The sequence below is a fragment of the Chaetodon trifascialis genome, chromosome 19, assembly GCF_039877785.1.
Source record: "Chaetodon trifascialis isolate fChaTrf1 chromosome 19, fChaTrf1.hap1, whole genome shotgun sequence".
NCBI classification, from domain to species: Eukaryota; Metazoa; Chordata; class Actinopteri; order Chaetodontiformes; family Chaetodontidae; genus Chaetodon; species Chaetodon trifascialis.
In genome coordinates this window covers 11,135,925-11,155,815 of record NC_092074.1, presented here as the reverse complement: position 1 = coordinate 11,155,815, position 19,891 = coordinate 11,135,925, and the positions used below count along the sequence as shown (strand labels likewise).

The window sequence follows — 19,891 nt, the reverse complement described above, 5'->3', positions numbered from 1 at the left end:
TCTGATGCAACATCGAACTGTGTCTCCTGGGCTACTAGGGGACCTTGTTATGTTTTTTTTTTCTTCCTGTCCTCGCAGGAAACGAGAACCAATTGCTGTGCTGTTGCCATCGGAGCGGGGAGGTTTGTTTTCCCTCCACTTTCATCCCTGGTACCTCCCCATCGACAGTTACCGTAGAAACAAGAGCAACTCCAACTCTATTTCCATCCATGTCTCCTTCCTTCAATGATTTATCGTTGCTTTCTTTTTTTAATCCACTGCACAGTGCCTTCCTACCAACACTTTAGCAGCCAATGAAGTATTTAGAAAATGATGTGACATCTCTGAAGAGGAACTGTATAAAAGCAGGGATGAAGAAGTGCAGGGGCACATGCTGAGGTACATCTTGTACAGTGGCACCTGAACTTTTGAGCTCAAAACATGTCAACATTGCGAGGTAACAAGATTAACTGTCTCTGTGTTTCGTGGAATAACTTGGTCTCCCCCACCCTAAAAAACAAACTCAGACATATCTTTCGTCAAGACGTCATCCCCCCGCCCCCCTTGAACCCTCTGTTAACAGAGGGAAGCGGTTCATCACATCTGACATGGGCTTCCCAAAATCCCATTATTGCCACTTGAGTGCACAGTGAATTACAAGAATTAAAGTGGAGAGCAGCAAGTGAGTGGACAGACGACTACTGTGCATCCACTTCATTCTCCCTCACAACAACAGGGAAGGCTTGAGCAACCTCAGAGTGACATGCCACCAATATGGATCTCAAAGTCAAAACCCCGTCATTCGTTTTGATGAGCTAATTCTTTCAAAATAGATACAAAGATAATCGATTTCATGACTATGTGACACACAACCAGAATTTGTTCTTCTTGCAAAATGATAATTCTGGTTTCTTATCTTCATCATTTTGGGCATCATTCTTATTGGCATGAATACTTTACTCACCAAGATAATTGTTGAGATCTGGAAATATAGCTAAAGAGAAGTCCAAAGAGCACACGCAGTCAGAGCATCAGACGACTATTCTGCAAGACAAACAATTAAAAATCCTCGCTGTCTACAATATGTGGTTATGCAGGTCATGTGACACAAATTCACAATATCAGACAAACTTGCATGACAGTCAGACTCGCCACACATCAATCCACGAGCCTGACCTCCACAGCCTCATCTTCAGCCTCGCTAAATGAGGGTAACTACTTCCTTCATTACCACAAGAGGTAAAACTACTGGACTAAGATCATGGGATGTGGAATCAGTCAACATCGACATAAATTCTATGATGCAAGGATGTGTTCTAAAGAAAGGAGGGGAAGAAAACACCACAGTTTACGAAATAACTTCCTGGTTCAACTTTAACCTACATTACTTGCCCGCATATAACTTTCCTGTACAGTTAAGGATCGTTACTGACGTTTCAAGTTTGCTAGCTTTCAGTTTTACTTCCAAAACTTGTTTAAACTGTCTGGTTGCTTGTGATTTTTGTCCTGTCAGAATTCACTGTGTCAAAGTCGGCTGATCACAGTGATATCATGAACTGCCTGGCTCACCTGAACCTGAAATGATCCCTCACAAATTCCCAGAGGCAGTTATGTGCTTCTGCACAAAGGTCAGGGCCCTCGTTTGACAGTCCGGTCATTTGTTCAAGGGCACTTTGTCACAGTTAATTCAGAACGCTGTCTGTTGTGGTCAACATTGTCACTACGAGACCAACCTAAAAGTTCAGTTCGAGCAGTTTTGGAACAGTTTGTGCTAAAAAGTATGTCTATGTAGAGCCTTTCGTCATCTAATTCATAAGATTTCTTGGAATGGATTCTGACTGATGAAGTGTTGAAGCCTGTTGGGTGAGTGTTGAATTGTCTTTGACTCACCCAGATAAATTGCTTGGACACTTATGTTATGTGATACAATCAAATCATACAAAGCATGAGTAAAAAAAAAAACGCTGGATTTCAAGTATTTCAAGGTGTAGCCCAGAGATATCAAGCAGTAACAATGGAACAATAATGATATACAGTGATACAGCAGTGAAAGGACACCTGCAAAGTGGATCTAAGAACTGTTTTGGATGTTGCACAGGTGCCATCAGGCTGACAGTCTGCCTGACAAATGGTTTGTTTACCACCTGAGCTGCTGCTGCTGCTGCTGCTGCTGCTGCTGCTCAGTAATCATTAAGTGTTCATTTACTTCAACTTGCCATCGCAGCTGGAAACAAACAGTGAAGACAAATTGAAAGACACAAAGCAACAAATTTCCATACAATGCTTCAGCCAAAACATGCCCACTAGTACTTCTGCGTTGGGTTGCATTTAATTCATGAAATTAATGTGTCAAAATACGCATAATCGTAAGGAAGTGTTTCCCCTGGGGTGGTTCTGGGCTTCAATGTGTTACCTTTGGATGAACTCTGGGAGAGCTACATTCATTGGCTGAGCCCCTGCTGTACCTGTGGTTAAAATGAAGAGGTGTTGACAGAATGGGCATGAGGAGGAGGGGGTGGAGGCGGACACAGGTTTTCAATAACCTGTGAAAACTTGGCATCTCTGTCATGAAATCTCAGAATCAAATTAGGTGAAAAACAGCCTCCTAAAACAGGGATTTAGGCAGATAATTACATGACAAGGGTATCGAAACCATGAAATTGTGATGCGAAAGTGCACGCGGTGCAAGCACAAACACTGACGGAGTTGTTTGGGTGTGGAACGGATTGAAGATTGAAGACAAAGCGTCTGGACGTCAGGCACCATTAGGGAAAAAGGCACAAAGCAAATTGTATCATTATGCAGTGAACTTTGAAAAATTTCAACATCCACAGCCTTATCACCTCTGCTGGCAGCACATAGTCAGAAATAACTCACGGTGGATAATTTTTGACTGCCTCACTGGGGAAAATTGCTTGAATAAAAATGGGCTGGGACACATTGTCTGCCACTGCAGCTGACACATTAGAGGTACTGGAAGTTTCAGTTTAGATGACAAGTTCTGAGTTCAGCGCCAACACAAAAGGCTGTTTTCCCTCTTCAAAGGGGTTGAAGCTGTGCACTTGAAAGCAAAAGACAAGCAAATGACTTAAAACAGCGGATGAGATTGCACAATGCATGACGTTTGTGTTTCTGGATCTCATGCATTGACAGCGCATCATGTTATGTTCTCTGCCAAAACAGAGAACAAATCCGATTTGCAACACAAATGTGGTTAACAGCTCTGTTTTCAGAAACACTTCACCAAACCACAGTTTAACTGATGAAAAACGACTGCATTCCCCAGAGTCCACTGGCAGTGAGATAACTGACTGTGATTGAAACGCACTATTCTTGGAGCTGTTGTTTAGGAACATTAATTAGTTATTGATAAAGGGAACTCAGGGGAGACAAAAAGCAATGAAATGCTTATGGGCGATTGGATTTCTTTTTTTTTTTTTTCCACATCTTTGTTTTTCAAATGCAGCACACAGTGGACTAATTAATTTTTGAAAGGTTCCACCTCTGAAAAAGTTGCTTTAAACATCTGAATACCACATCAAACTGTTGCAAAACTGATGTTTTAAATGATTTATTTCCAGTGGGGCTTTTTTTTTTGTTTCGATTCAGCTTTTTATTCTTCAAATGTGCTTTAATGATGAGGTATTTTTTGCCAATTATTCAGATAGTACAGGTGTGTCCTTCAAATCATGCATACCTACACATCAGTCGACAACAGATAAAACCGTATAACATCTGCTGCCAAAATGAAACCTGGGTTCATTTAAATTACTCAGTACATATTAACTACTGACACCTCCATGACTCTTCATGTTGCAGCTATGAAAAACCACCAGCTCAGCTTCAATACTAATACCACTCGGTCAAAAATACAGTTAAAGAAAGAACAACATATGAGCAAGGAGTCATTATGACTCCATTTTTACTCGATATTTTTAGTGTTTGTCAAGATTTAGAGCCAAAATGCTGAAAAATTATGTTGTTTTTGTTCATTCCTATGCATGCAGTCCACTTGAATGTTCAGTGATTGACAACTAACATGCACATACAAAGAGAGGGAGAAAAAGAGAGTGAGCAACACAAAAACAGCCACCATCTGATGTCTTCCTCCAAATTTTGGGTGGGGTCCCTTTCGCTGCAGGATTGGAGTTGGAGGGGGTTGGTGTGGATGGGGGGTTGGGAGCCGTCAAGCGGCAGCTTAAGCGAGGCTGAGCAGGGGTTGTTTTGCTGGTCTGACAGTAAACTGTGCATGGGAATTTTGTGACAAGTTGAGAAAATCACACTTCACATGCTACCAGCTGTACAATAAAGGAGTGGGACAGTGTGAAAACATAACATCCTGCACGGGCTGACCAGCGCTCCATGCAAGAGCAACAGCATCTGCTTTCATCCAGAAAGCGTCTCCTGGGAAAATTCTGACTCACACCATGGATCAAATAGTCTCACTATTCTTGCCTGGTTGTTTTGCACTCTGTAACCCCTTTTGCAGATAAGGCTTGATTTCACTGTACTTTTTTTTCCCTTCCTCTTTTCAGTGATGCCACGGGTAGGCGTGCCCCCATCCTGCATTGAGGGTCATTAGCCACGGCTGCTGTTTATTCAACTGTCACTGTACATCTATCACAGGAGGACACCATGTTCAACAATGGCTGCCCTCAGGGGCTGAACTGAAAATTGCTCTATGCTTATCAATACATTGCTGTCAAGCCATTATGAAGCCATGGTGCGTTTGAGCACATTTGAACCATACTGTTATGTTATCTTATGTTGTTAAATGTAATTTGTGTTGGTACATCAGTAAAGCTGGACACTGACATGTATATGTGATAATTAAATTTGTAAATCTATTTGCTACCTTGACAGCACACATCTCATCATCACACCAAGCCCAGGTAATTGGGTGGGTACAATCACTCTATCTAGCAGCGGCTCCCAATCAGCTGAGCTGAGCGCTGAAAGCAGTCACATGTCTTATCTGGGTTTGTGTTTTCCCCCTCCACGTGTCAAGATAGACGAGGCAGAAGGCGGGACCAAAACAAACCACATGATTGGTCCGCTGCGTGTCACCAGCTTACAGTTGCGAGGAGGACTGTTCTCTTAAAGGGCCAGGCACATTATTATTATTTTTTTCTTCTCAACAACAATACAGCATGAGCTCAACATCAGAGACCAATTTAAATCTGTACAAGATTTTACTATTCTTTTTTATATTAAATGCTTAAGTTATTAGGTATAAACACCCAAATGATGGATGAATAGGACAAAAGATGACATTAAACCCTTTGCAGTCATGGGGAATTTGCTACATTATGATCAAATCTGAGGTACTTGTGCTTTACATGAGTATTTTCATTTGCTGCTTTACACTTTTATGCCACCAGACCTTCAATTCAGAGAGAAATGTTGTGCATTTAGCTTTATTTGTTGATTTGGCATCATTTGGAAACTACAAATTAAGATTGTGCATACAAAACAAATCTTATATGAACCATTGTTCTGCAGTAGATTAAGACACCCAACATTTAACAAAATACTTAAATTAGCACCACTTTGATCAACTCAGTGGTCTAAAATGTTACTTACACATGATCCATAAAACAAATATGGGCCATATATCTGCACTGGGTGTTTTTACCTCTGGTACCTCAGCAGCATTTTGATAGCAATATTTACTGCACTTTTACAAAAGCTATATTTTTAATGTGGGGATTTTACTTGTAACTGAGTAGTTTTACAGGGTGGGATTTCTAGTTTTGCTTCAATAAATGGACCAAACAGATCCTCCTTCACTGGCCATTTGCTAAGATAAAGATGAAATATTGTTATAAGAGCGATAACTGTGTTTTACACCCTTTCAGTGTGTCGTCTTTGCATAACTGTGCCTTTCACATTACTAAGAAGAGGCGGGTCTCAGGAATCGGGGCGGACCATTTTGACACGGTGGAAAAAAAACAACCCCTCTGTAGTCAGCAAACATCCATGAGTGGTTGTAATGCAAAGAGGGATACGAGTCACATCAACTCAGCCCGGAGGAAACAAGGTAGCAGCAAGTTGTCAAGATACCACCGATCACAACGGAAAACGCGTTTGCTGGCGGTGAGTGTAACGCCCGCGTGTTTCAATGTAAAGGGAAAGCTCGTGCCGTCGCAGGGTCGCGTGCTTCGTTGTTGTTGAGCTTGTCAACAGAAGCGCGGGCAACTCGGGCATGCCCGGGCAGACACGGGGCGAGCTGACTTACCGGAGCGGCGGCATATGGCAGAGAGCGTTTAAAGATGTATGTCCGTCCCGTTCGTATCAGCGAGGCTCTCGTCCCTTGTTTCACCGGACAAAGTGATTATATGACGAAGTGACCGGCTCCGTCCATCACCTTTCGCGCCTGGAGTCTGAACGTCCCGGCTGATGTTGCCAGGTCTGAGAAACATATCCGTTGGTCTGCATTTTTTTGGTTTTTCCGCAGTATTACAGCTAATAAGCGCAGTTAAACACCACGCAGTTATCACACACAGTAAAAATGACTCGTCCTGTTTGTATTTCACGCATGAGCGACTGATGTGTGCCTCGAGTGATTGAAGCCATCGGCTCTGTTATCTCAGATGTGTTTGTTTTGGGGAAGAGTTGTCAGGCGAAGTGACAAAGGGTACTAATGTGAGCCACACTGTTATAACACCGTGGTCAATGATTTTTTTTCTGAAATCCTGCAACTGTGGTGCTGCTGTCAAGAGTTGAGACGAAAATCAACCCAGGCTAAACTTGGTCCTGATTTTTTTTTTTTTTTTTTTTTTTTTTTTAAAGCGATTAATCGTTAAGTTTAAATTCACAACTTGGGCTGTGGTTGTTATTATTTCTGGGTGGCTCCATGTGTCTGCATCCTGTTTCGACAGGTTTCTTCTCCAGTAGCCGGAGCGGCTGCCAGTTTGTGGATGTTAAGTCTGCACTGATGAGCGGTCGGACCTCGCGTGTGTACGCGAACAGCTGCCCTGGGCACAGCGCTCCTGACGCGGACAGCGGCGCAGCACATTCCCGGTGGTCATCTGGAGCTCACTGAATGAACGATTTTAAAGAACTTAAGAGAAATCGCAGTTAGCAGCCTTTTCTAATTGTGCTTATATAATAGTTTTGCATCCCAGTGGTAACTTATATCACGAGCAAACATATAATTCACCTTACAAGCACAAAACATGGAGCTAGACTGACTCTTGTCCTTTTTCCCTGCTCGGTAAAACAAGGCTCATGGCTTGATTGGAGCCTGTCACTTGCTCACTGATATCCACTCCTAGTTTCATGAAGGCAGTAGGAGAAAGAGCAGCACAGCTCACCTTGTATGCACCCCCACCCTGAGCAGTGCATGGAGGAGAGCCCAGTGCACAGATGGTGCAGCAGAGGGAGCCACTTTCTGCTGCAGCTTTGAGCCTCTGACCAGCACTGTGGTGGCTGCCAGGCCTCCCTGCTGCCCCAGGCAGTGTGCATCTCTGTGTGTGTGCATGTGTGTGTGTTATGCCTTTCTGTGTGTCTCCCTGTCTATGTTTGTTTTTTATGTGTCTGACACTATGGTTATCTTGCCAGTCCTCTGTTGACTGCCAGTGGAAATTCAAGACTGGGCTCGCATTGCCATTGACGCACAACACAAGTGTACATTTGATCTCAGTGAAACTTGTGGCACAGTTGCAGAGAAGCCCTTACTCCTTGCTTAGCATTAATTAATGTTCTTCTTGACTCGCCTGGAGGAGAAGTCAACGCAGATTAGGCCTGTTTTGAATTTCTATAATGTACAACTAATTAGTGTGCATTGGCAAATAGACAAATTTAACTCTTAAATCCCTTAGGAGGATGTGTGGGTCAATAATATTTCTTTTTGTTTGCCAAAGAACAGGCAGCCCGCTTCAGGGACATACATCTTACACTAATAATGTGGCTTGGCTAATCAGACAGTGTTTTTCCACAGCTGCTCAAAATGTAGTTTCATTTTTTGACTCCACATCATATGACATCATGCAAAGGGACACTTTCACAAAGAGATATACGACTGGGGCAGCCTCGCTCAGTAAACACAATACCAGTATATCCAGTTTCAACTTTTGCACTTGCCAGTCAGCCCAGCCTATTTGTCTCCACTTACATAAGAAAAGGACAAGACAGGCACCCTTGACAAAAAGATGAAACAGTAATTCAGATCGTGGCATGTGGCCAAGGAGGAAGAGGGTGTGAGTGTTTGCGTTCAGCAGGCGCAGTTGAGGATGGAGTGAAACTCGTTATCTCCCTCATGAAACGGCTGCTGCACACAGCACATGACGGTCTAGCCAGAACTTTGGTTTCACTGAGGTTTCACTCACACACCACCCGCTGTTGTGTGTGTGTGAGTCAGTGAGTGAGATAGTGTAGACAGGCAGCTATCCAGTGATTGTGTGGCTGAGAGAGAGGGGGAAAGAAAATAAAAAAGGGAGTGGGGGGGGGGGTGCAATGAGCATAGGTCTTAATGTTGAGCTGCAGAATTGTACAGGAGGAAGCTAATCCTCTGACTGTGCTGTGCTCTGTGGCACACTGTTCCAGATTAAGGTAGTTCTGAGGGGAAAAAAGGCTCTTCATTGGATCTTCTGGCACTCAATTACAATTTGGCGCATTATCAGGAACAGCTTGGCAAAATCTGCTGCGGGAGGGTGGCAAATCTGGCGTAGCATTTTTAGCCGCCCACTGGGTCCCCCTACACAGGGTGTTTCCATACGTTTGGCTCCTGTTGCTGCTCATCACTATATTATAAGGGATAACCGCTTTAGCTACAGCGAGCCTGTTGTATGTTTATTACCTTTCATCACATAGAAATTCACACGGGCAGATCCATCTGTGCTTTTGAGACGATCCATCTCTGCCTGTTTGTTTTCGGTATTACCTCACACAACATTAGCCTCTTACTGGCCATTATTATGACTAATGATTCATTTCCATTCAATGTAGACAGGGTGAGATAATTTCCCATCTGCCAGAGGGCAAAGTTTCCACTGATAACAGGGCAATATTTGGCACTTTTTGTTTGGTCTTGATACAAATCACGCCCAAATTACCTGCAAGCTTAAGATCATAAACACATAAGTGTGAGTCAAACGCGGTGCTGCAAATACATTTTATGTTTACACCAACCAAAAAACTCGTGGCAACGCACGGCATTTTTGTCCAATTCTAAAGCTTCCATCTCGTCTATCCCTCTTCTCTTTAGGGAGTTTACCGCTGAGGCGTCGGATGGATGATGAGGAGGAGGACATGTCACGGCCCATCTCTCAGCTCTGGGGAACACCCTTTAGGGACGTCAAATACGAAGACCGAGCCACACAGATCGCGGCTGGACAGGCCCATGCTGTCGTGCCCACGTCGCAGAGCCATAACAACAACAGCATCGGCATCAACACGCTGCCCTGCGGCTTGTACCGGCAGCCTCGCATACCCTTTCACGGTAAGGACTGTGATACTGTAAGCCCACTGAAAGGGTTTACGGTTATATAAACCAAGCGAGCAGTGTTGAATGTTGTACATCGAGCGCAGCCTCACACGATTAGTCACTCCTTTTATCTGGTAGATTACTAATTGTGAGCCGTCCTCAAAGAGCCAGGTGATTAAAACTTGTCAATCCAATTTCATAAGTGTCAGCTCGGATGAGAGCGGGAGGCTGCTGTTTTCTTTTTTTCTTGGGCTATTACACGAGCTCAATTCCATTCTGAATGAGCACAGCAAAATAGACAAGAAAGCCAAGAAATGAATTTTCCTTTCAGCTGGGAGATCCCCTCGTCCTATAAAACACATGCTGAGAACTTGGAAAGCTTGCCATTTTAAGACACTGTGTGTAGATTAGCATGCATCTTTATTACATGTACCATATCTACTAATATGCTACTGGCCTAAATGTCCTAAATCACAACCACATTCCAGCCAGTTTCTTCTTTTTATTCCACTTTAAATGAGCATTTCTTGAAAAAAATAAACACTAATTTCAGAGACTCATAAAGGCACGTACCCACACTAATACGTCCATCAGTTCTAATCCAATATTGTTTTGCCATTTCTAATCGAATCAGTGTGACATCACCCTAATTTAATTGAACGAATGTTGAAGAAGAATGTTGTTTGTTTGTTGACTCAGTGTCAGCGTGTGAGAGGTGCATTGTCCTGGGTTTAAAGTCATCAATACATAAACACCACTGACTGCTATTACCTTGTCGCTCATTGTAATCTAACCTGTAATTGATGTCATGCACTTGGCCCGGTGCCATTTTTTCTCCCAAAAACACAATCTAGGCCGCTCCATTTCTTCAAGATATTATGGCCCTCTGTGAGGCAGAATAGCGGGGCATTCTGCACACATGATAACATAAAAAAAATTGTTTTCCCTCCAAGTGGCATGACTGCAGAAGCGCATGCTCGAGGCAATGAGTAAACCCAGTGACACAGCTCGCAGAGAGAGTGCAGTTCACCGAGGCCATTGTTGATTTAATAAGTTGTTTGAGTTTTTCACCTACCAGCACTCTCTCTCTCTCTTCTTTGTGGATTTTTCAGTTGTACTTGGAGTGCCCGCCTTGTCATTTGTCCATCTGGAAAGATGTGATAAAGTGTGTTTGTGTTTAAATTGTATGTTTGACCTAACACAGCTGTGTTTGAGGCCATTATTAGTAATCAAGATAGTCGGGCTTATTTTAAGACTGTCTGCAGAGTGTTTTCTGAGGTTTTCACTGTCTAGTGGTTTAACTGAACTGATATCAGAAACGTCTCTCAGCCTCACATTGATCTTGGCTGTGATACCAACGGCAGCCTCCTTGCATTGTGGAGATCCAACAACAGCACAAGTTTTAAGAAGCTTGATATTTTCCCTTTAGGCAACGCTGGATTACGCTCGCATTTCCCCGCTCAGTTTGAGCCCATGGAGGACCGGGGAGAGATTCAGATTGAAGAGGAGGAGGAAGAGGGCAGAGGAGAGGAAGGTGACAGGATGGCAGAGGGGCCGGAGGAGCAGGCAGGGGTGAGCGTTGAGGTGCAAATTGGTCGGAAACTTCGGGAGATCGGAGACAAGTTCCAACAGGATCATGTTGAACTGGTAAGCCTCACTCCCAAGCAGTGACGTGGACCCTCATGTGACCTCCCATTGTTGCAGAGCCTGCATGCATGCACTTTTAGGACTTTTCAAAGTGTAAACAATGTGAGCACAAGCGGCTTTATATTGCCTGAAAGAAGAAATGGGTCATGCCTAAATAAACGATCTGCTTGCCTGTTGAATATGTGTTTGTTGAGAAAAGCCTGGAGGGAGGGTGCAGGGTGAGCGTGTCTCAGGCACCGCGGGGACTTCTATATCTTGTCGACGTGACACAAAAAGTTTGTGTTTTTATGTTACATGTTAACTATTTATGCGTGCCATCTTTCACTTGATTGGAGACACAAAGCCACCTTGTGCCAATTTGTGGCTCACTCTTGAGAAGAAAGGGGCCAAACATTTTGCCAGCTGGATTGGCCACAACCCACAATGGCTAAAAATAGCCTGCGCAGTGATTCAACCGCTTTCTTGGCCGCGCTGAAGGAAAAATCCTAAATCACTAATAAGGCACGGTTTAGTAACTTCATACAGGATACCAAACCTACAAAACTGATATGTATTCACTCAGTCTCTGGCTGCTTGGAATATACCGTGACAACTGATACTGTCATGGAAACCCACTTAATCCCTGCTGATATCTAAATACTGGTTCATAGTTCATCTTTGCCTGGTAAACTAACAGCACCTACGCTGCCAATACTGTGTCAGTGGCACTAAAACCGTGTCATTACAGTCAGTAGCAATCTTAGAGATATGTTTCCTGGTCCACAAAGACAGAAGAAAAGAAAACAAAGAAGTGAAATGCGTGCCCTCATCACATGCTTTTTGAAAAGAGCAGGTTAAACGACGACCTACTATTTCAACCAATTTCCTTAATCTCTTTGTCAAAGTCAACCCTCTGTTTGTTACTTGTGTCCTTTACCTGAAAGCAGACAGACCTCTTTCTCCTCAAATGAGTTCTTTATACTGAACATGTGACATGAGGCATGAAACAATTTGGGACTTGTGAATCCCCTGGAGATAATGAAGGGAGCTGAGCGTGAAGCCTTGGCTGTTTGCAAAGCTCCTGAGGGAATAGTTGAGCACACATACCATGTGTACTTCATGATAGGTTGTTAATTGTGCATGTCAAGAAATAAAATCCGCACAGAAACACGTGTCACAGCCTTACAGATGCTTCAAGACTTACGAGCGACGACACGCTCCACCTCCAGTCTGTACTTTTCTGCTCTCCTTTGGCAAGATTCGGTATCACAGCGTGTTTCATAACAGGTCGGGGGGGGGGGGGGTATTTGTGTCAGTGTTTGTAAAGCAGTTCCTGGTCTGACTGAGAGTTCACATTAGTTAATAAGTACAAATGTGCCGGGAGGGGTTTCTTATCTGCTGCGCTGACTGTTTTGCCATGGGGGAGAAGTAGGAAAAAGACAAATAGACAGAAAATAGGAGTAAAGAAGTAGAGAGGAAAGTGATACAAGGTGAGACATTCTGACAGAGCAGGTGAGATCGATATGACTGTCACAAACAGGAGTGAGCCGCATGTCTGTGTCTGGGTAGACTTGGTCGGCTGTTTATACGCCCGTCTAAAAATAGAGTCTGACTCACGGCTACCCACAATACCTCAGTTGTCCCGTTGACTATCTCAGTGTGTGTGCCTCTGCGTGTGTTTTTCGGTTTGCATGTGGAACTGTGACAGACAGATAAGAACAAACATTTTCTTTTGTGTCTGCTGTCTGCACTCGAGCTGGTTTCATCCCGCAGGATCTGATACTGCTGTTGTAGGAATATTCCAAAGGGAGAATTATCACAAGTGATCCTTTATGATATCCACTCGCTCCGCTGAATTGTCTGAATCGCTATTGTTAGACTTTTTCTCTTGCCTCTCCGAGCAGAAGTTGCCGGTGTGGGCTAATGTGTGGGTTTTTTGTTTATGTGGAGTAGATTGTATTTGTGGTTTGAGCCTTAGCCGTCAGTTTTGACTACTTTTGTGGCCAATAAAATACCTTCAGGGTTATTTCAGGGAAGAAAAGTGAGTCCATCCTAGCATTAAGCGAAACAGCAAACACGTCTGCGCACTTTTTTTTTTTTTAATCGTTTGGGATGCTTTAACCTATAAAACAAAACACACATCATTCTCCACTGCCAGTCCGAATGACAGCCCAACGATGAGGCTCGTGTGGAACAAACCGGGGTACTGTTTAAATAAGCTTGGCAGTGTACAATTAAGGCAATTAAAGACAATTAGGGTTACATTTAGCGGTGCTGGTTCAATTCAGTGCAGTCTGCTAGTTCTGCATCAAATAGCCTGTGGCGGACTCTGATTGCTAGGCTGGCAGAGACCTTGATGGAGAGAGAGCGGGGAGAGAGATCGTAACCAGAATGCTTATGCAACAGGCTGCAATATCTGAGCGCGGCTGTTCAGAAAGCCAGTGGGGAGCTGTGCAGGATCAGAGATGAGGAGGGGGAGAGAGGAGATCGCAGGCTGCAGCAGGAACCCCTTCATCTGTCTGCGGCGTACGTGGGCTGCACACCCCAATAGAACATGACAGAGCCGGGAGAAGGCGGCTCCATAGGAGGGAGCAGTGTCTGTTTCCTCGGCTTTGTTTTTGATAATTATTCAGCTGACTTGGCTGTTACAGGAGAGCTGTGATGAAATAGGCAGCGCGCTCTCTGAAAGCATTTCACTTTGAGGTTCTTGTTTAGAAGTCAACAGTGCAGTGTTTAATGGGAGGGACCGCCTCAAACCTGAGGGAGGGGAACAGGGGTGACGGGGGTTGAAAATGTCTTGTTTTACGGTTGTTACCCCAGCCATTTTCAACCTGACAGGATGCTTTTTCACTGAAGAAAACAACAAAATTGCGCATTAAAATGCTAACCTCTGTCCGCCACGCCTGATACTGTACACTCTGCGGCAGCGTCAGGCAGGATGTCCGTGTGATAGACATGTTTGCTAGACACAAGATAATGTTGTGGAAACATCCAGTCTATTTGGTCATATGGCTTGAGCTCACAGAGTTTACCACAGTTCACAGGCTTTGCCTCTAAAGCTTGTTTGTGACAAAATCAGAGGCTGTGAAGTCACTTTCATGACAGAAATGATGAAAGCGGTTGTGATTTACCGTGCTCTCTCCGATGATCATCACCTAATGTCTATTTTTTTCCTGTCTTCGCGCAGTTAATGAGGCATCAGAGACAAAACCTGCCTGCCTGGATGCGCCTTACGATGGCCCTTTTTGGCTTCCTGTTTCCAAGAGAGGCTCTCTTCCCCCGCCTGAGAGGAGAGCAGAGATGAAGGGACTTACTGCTGGCCCTTGCCTCAGCCCTTGTCCCCCACCCTCTCCCGCGGGGACAAGGGACCAGACTTGTAAGAGATGGCACTGTAAGATGGAACACGGGTTTGGATTTTGTTTTCTAATTGAATATGAAGATGAGATGAAGAAAACACTGGTCACCGCTGGACGGAGACTAATTACAATTTTTTTTTGTTTGTTTGTTTGTTTGCTTTTGTTTTTTCGCCTTTCCAAGAAGGAGCCATTGCGTTTGAAGAGATATTTTCGAAATATTTGTAAGATTACCTATTTTGTACAGTAAACTGCTCTTTTTATTTGGTATTTCAAGTCTTGAAGGACCTCCATCAGTCCAGGGAATGCCTTATTCTCTCCTGCCACAGTACAACTCATTTGCATAAGGAAACCATAAAGTGATCCGTTTTCAGATTGGGCCACTGTTCTGGCCACAAACTGTGGACGTGGACGTTTCTGTGCTGAAGTTACTGACTTAAAACCTTGAGGACTTGAGGCACATTTCTAATTTATTCTCTGCAAAACAATAAGCCCTGTACTACTCCTTTACTGTTCCACACTGGCTAAGTTGAAAATGGTTGTGGCGGTGTTGCACGCCGGTGTTGCACTGTTGGTCAGTTTAATGCGTGTTTTACCAGCTTCCACTGTAGACGTAGGACATTATATCAACCTGTGTCATCCATCAGCATCCCCATCTCCAGCACCACCCATGTTGTTCAACGACCCACTGTGTAGATTCAGATCCTGTCGATTAGAATTATAAACACGTGCATACTTGAATTTAGGTGTACTAAGATATTTTAGTAACATCGTGATTGCGCTTTCAATTTGTGGTCATCTGTATGTAGGAGTGTGTGCTTACTGTTTCCAAAATCGAGACATTTCGAAGCCAAATAAGCACAAAGTCAAGCAAATCTCCTTTGTGGGATTACAATCAGGGAACTGGAAAACAATCAGACACCTGAAAATCTTTGGAAAGATTTCATCATTTTCTGAAGCTTTTCAGGATTTCTTTCTCTGGCTGGATTGACAATCGCAACTTTACAGTTTGCTGCACTGTGGGTCGCCCGCGAGAGAGATGACATTTATCAGCATTTTTGGGGGGGAGAGCAATATTCAAGCCAGTGGAAGGAAGTAAAATCTTAGGGATCTGTTGCATTTGCAATCAAACTAACATCCACAGGAGGACATTTCCCAAAATATATCGCCGTGTTCTCAATGAAATATCTTTGTTACAGAAACATTTTGGGTTACAGAGATGCATTTTTATTTTATTTCACTCCAGGTCGAAATCAAAATGTCTCGAGCACTGATTCAACCCCGACGTGCTGATGCACGTACGTACCAACCTTTCACCCGAGAGCTTTCTTTCACCAAACTGCCGGTGGTACGTCGAGCTCCGCCGGGAACTTTGCGAGAACAGCTTCTGTACAGTTGAAAAACAAATTTTTACCCAACACACATTGTGGGAATCAGAGGAAGCTTTCGCATCTTTGTGCGACGACTGATACGTTAGCATTTTGCGACGACGCAGCCGCTGTTTCTCAGTGTAAGGTTTATCAAGGAAAATGTCTATTGGGACTTTAAATAAGATGTTAAAAGTTCCTCATTTGATGTTTTATTTCAGTCTTGTAGATTCATATGAACTTTTGAAGACACTGATGGGTTTTTTTCTCCTCTACGTTTTCTGCAGGGAGTAGTTAATGACCGCGCTGATTACCTGATGCTTCTTACGAGTTGTGTTTGCTAAAAATCTGCCTTTAAGTGAGACCTCCATGCATCACTGCTGTTAGTCTCTGATTGATGTGGGATGCTGAACAAGCAAAAAACCTTTAATTTCTTTATTGTTTTTAAGTTTTCCAAATCATTTTCACTCAACATCAACTTGGACGTGTGTTACAGATGGTCAGCGGGTTTTTCTTTTTTTTTTTTTTTTTTTCTGTAACCACACGAGGAGCTGAACCAAACGTTTGTTTCCTGCAAACACTGAACGCTGAGCCAATTCAGATAGTTGTGACGCACCCGTCGGTCCAGCCAGTCTCACGCTCTCACGCGCTTTCATCCGACGTCACGCTTAACTACTCCCTGTCCTTACTGAGAACAAGTTTCATTTTGTTTGGTTCCTTTCAGATAATTTATTCTAATTTATTTTATGTATATTTTTGCTCAGTGCTACTGTATAAATGCTATCTCAGTGTGTACAGTCCTTTTCTTCTCATTGTTGACGTGCATTCGGTTGTGTGTTTGATGCCTGTGTGTGTGGGGAGGTTGGACTAAAGCCATGTGCCTCGTGCGGTCTCACACGAATGGTGTGAGTCTTTTACAAATCACGTGAACAATAGACAATCAAATGTACAAAATGTGCCTTGTGAGTAACAGACCTGCCACATCTTCATCAACACTTGGCATAATTACCCCAACGTCACTGGTCAGGGCTCTTGTTTCACTCGGGCTCTGTGAGATCAACGCACTCTGATACAATAGAGTTGGCACAGACAGAACAGCGTGTTCGTTGTGCCTTGATAGAAGAAAAAAAAAAATCAGTTCGACTCTTCGCATCAGCTCACGAGGCACAGGCTCAACCTTTGACATCTCTCAGCACGAACGGCGAGTTTCACCACGCAAAAACCTTCTCGATATCAGAAACGACTGTTTGCAATCAATGTGCACTGTAAAAAACAACAACAATTTTTTACCTGTATACTGTATTTTGCACCTCTCTCTTTCTTACTCCTGTGCTGAACTTCCCCTCTAGATTCCTGAAACTTTTTAAGATCTGTAATATGCTGGATCGGCCCGGCTCGCCTGGGTTTTTGTGCTTTATTATCTATAATCTAGTAGGGCTGTGGGTTTGCGTTTGAAGGAGGAATGAGCCACCATGGTGCCCAGTATTATTTGTATGTGAGATGGGTTGAACAGCCGCTCAGCCGGCGCGGTGTTGATCTGAGCCCGTCGTCACCAACCACTGTTGCAACCTCGACTCAAGTGACACGTTTTTTATTCGTTCAGCCTTCAGTGTCTTTAATATCAAATTTATTCAATATCCAAGAAGGAGTGCATCTTTACTGTCAAGTGCTGTGATTTGGTGTTTTTTATACATTAGACATGAATTTGACACAGCTGTTGTTGCGAATCTTTCTAAACAATTTTTAGCAGAAATTTTCCATAACTTTTTGTAAGAAGACTGAGAACGAGCTACAACAACAGGACTTTTTTTTTGCTTTTCTATGATTGCTTTTTTTTTTTTTCTTCAATGTTGTGGCATTTTTAATTTGGGATATTGCCAAGTCTGCTGTGTCACACTCAGTCAGTTCAAGGGCTTTTTCGATATATGTAAATGGAGTAAAAATGCATGTCCAACATTCCTGAAAAAATCTGTATCTTAAGGGTTTGAATGTAATTTAATGGAGTGAAAACCACAATATCTCTTTTTAATACATGAACTGAACAGTGGAACTTCTTTCAGACTCCTGTGCGGTGTGCGCGGGGAGTTTGTATTGTCTTCACGTTGCTTTCTTTACGTTCAGAGTGGTCTCAAGGATTTCACATTCATGTGTCCTTTGAAGTGAGACCCAGGCCAGATGTAGCAGTTTTTTTTTAAGCATTGGCTGTGTTATCGTTGGGACTGCTCTGTGTCTGCTGCACAGTTTTCAAAGAGCACAGGACACGGACGGAGGGAACGGATGGAGGAGGACGGGGGATGTTTGTTCTTTTTCTAGTGCAATATGCTGTACATAAGAGCTTGGCTCTCGAAATCTTACAATTTCTCTTAATTTCTTTTGTTGTTAAATGGGTACATTGCTGTTTTTTTTTTCATTAAAACTTTATGGACAATTGAAATGGCTTGTGCTTCATTTCTTTTATGAAATACAAACAGTGAAGACTTGACTTTTTAAGCACGCACACACACAGTTTCACTCTCAGTCACAGCAAGAATGCCACATTGGTAATTATATAAATTTCTTTATAGCCCACACAAACCCGTCTTGATTATAAAACTATAGATGTGTTGTCTTATAAATGGTGTCTGCAGCTGACACAAGGCATTTTTGGTGCTGGTTTGTATTGACCAGCCTGTCTTTTCACTTTAAATCCACATCAATAATAGGAAAATGATCCTGGGCTGGTTACGTGTTTGCATATGTAAACATCAAATACAGTATCAAATAAGTTTCAAAAAACTTGAGTACTCCAACAGAAACCAGGATACTGCTTCAAATACTGACACTGACACTGATTCTTCCAGTCAACTGTTAGGGGTCCATTGCACATTTTTGTACTTTTTACACAGTTAAATCAATAGATAACAGAAAACAACTGAGAGACAAATTCATCAAAAAAAGGGGGGGAACTGGGTGGGGGCATTGGGAATGGGTGTAGCTGTCAATTGCACATCTCGGGCTAGACTAAAATAATATGTATTTTTGACAGTCTTTGAGGTGAATCTTATTTCATTTTCTGTGTAATCTCTAGGTGTAGAGGTTAATTTTCCTGTGTTGATAGCCATGAATGCCCTCTGATTCCATGACTTTGTCACCCAGTTCATGGCTGTCAGACACCACACTTGCCATACTCATATGGTATCATAAAATCTCTTGCTCATTTTCTAAGCAAATTCCATTTGCTCCTTGTGAGAAAACCTATCCGTCTTTCTTTGTCTTCTTATCATAATAAGGCGTTAAGTTCGATAAGTCTACTGTTATTCCACATAAAATCCAAAATCATTGCATATATTGAAATATGATCCAGTTATTAGTGTTGGTTTGCCTCATCTATTTCCTGTTTTATTTTGAAGGTCACTCTCCTTGTGTGTCATGTTTTGTTTTACTTCCGGTCTTTGTGTGTTTTCCCGCCTGTTTTCTGCATCCCCTGTGTTTCATTAGCTAATCAGCCTCTGGTGTATTTAATCCATGTGTGTTCCCTCTCTCACTTGTCAGGCCATGTGCTTTAGTTGTTTGCAGGTTTCCTCATCATTTGGTTTGTTCTGAGTTTAAGTTGAAAACTCATGAAATCACAGCTTATTAAAATTCATCCAGTATGTCTGTGCCAGATTTTTTGGCAATCTACCCGATAGCTGTTGAGACATTTCAATCAAAACCACAAATGTCGACGCCGCGGTGGCACTAGAGTAGAAGTCAGAGGATGACCACAGTCATTGTGGTTCATTCTCTGGGGACCATGAATGTCCGTACAAAGTTTCATCTAAATCAATGCAGCAGTTGTTCAGATATTCCAGTCTTGACCAAAGCGGTGAAGAAAGCGACCACCTTCCACACAGCCATGCCGCTAGCATACCTAAAAATCACATGCGTTCTTTTTATCGGTCATGTGAGCGTCTCATAAACGTCCACAGCCACAATCAGCAACGATTCCACAAAGTCACAGTCACTGAATAAAAACCCCCTCTATGAGTAGATACCAGTGATTTAACGCACTCAGAATCTGTAAAAAGTTAATTTAGCATGAACAATAGAAGCATTTCACAAACCCGGGAGGCAATGTTGGATCTCAGCACATCTTTTTTTTTTCTTTTTTTTTTTACACT

General features: G+C 43.0%; 1 protein-coding gene across 1 annotated transcript; it reads left to right on the top strand.

Annotated features, from left to right (window-relative positions):
• The first annotated feature begins 5,909 nt into the window (after positions 1 to 5,909).
• Positions 5,910 to 18,182, top strand: bmf2 (BCL2 modifying factor 2). Its single transcript, XM_070987544.1, has 4 exons — positions 5,910 to 6,075; positions 9,188 to 9,421; positions 10,836 to 11,053; positions 14,220 to 18,182. The coding sequence occupies exons 2-4, from the start codon at positions 9,211 to 9,213 to the stop codon at positions 14,334 to 14,336; spliced, it is 546 nt and encodes a 181-aa protein (XP_070843645.1). The 5' UTR covers positions 5,910 to 6,075; positions 9,188 to 9,210; the 3' UTR covers positions 14,337 to 18,182.
• Positions 18,183 to 19,891: the final 1,709 nt, after the last annotated feature.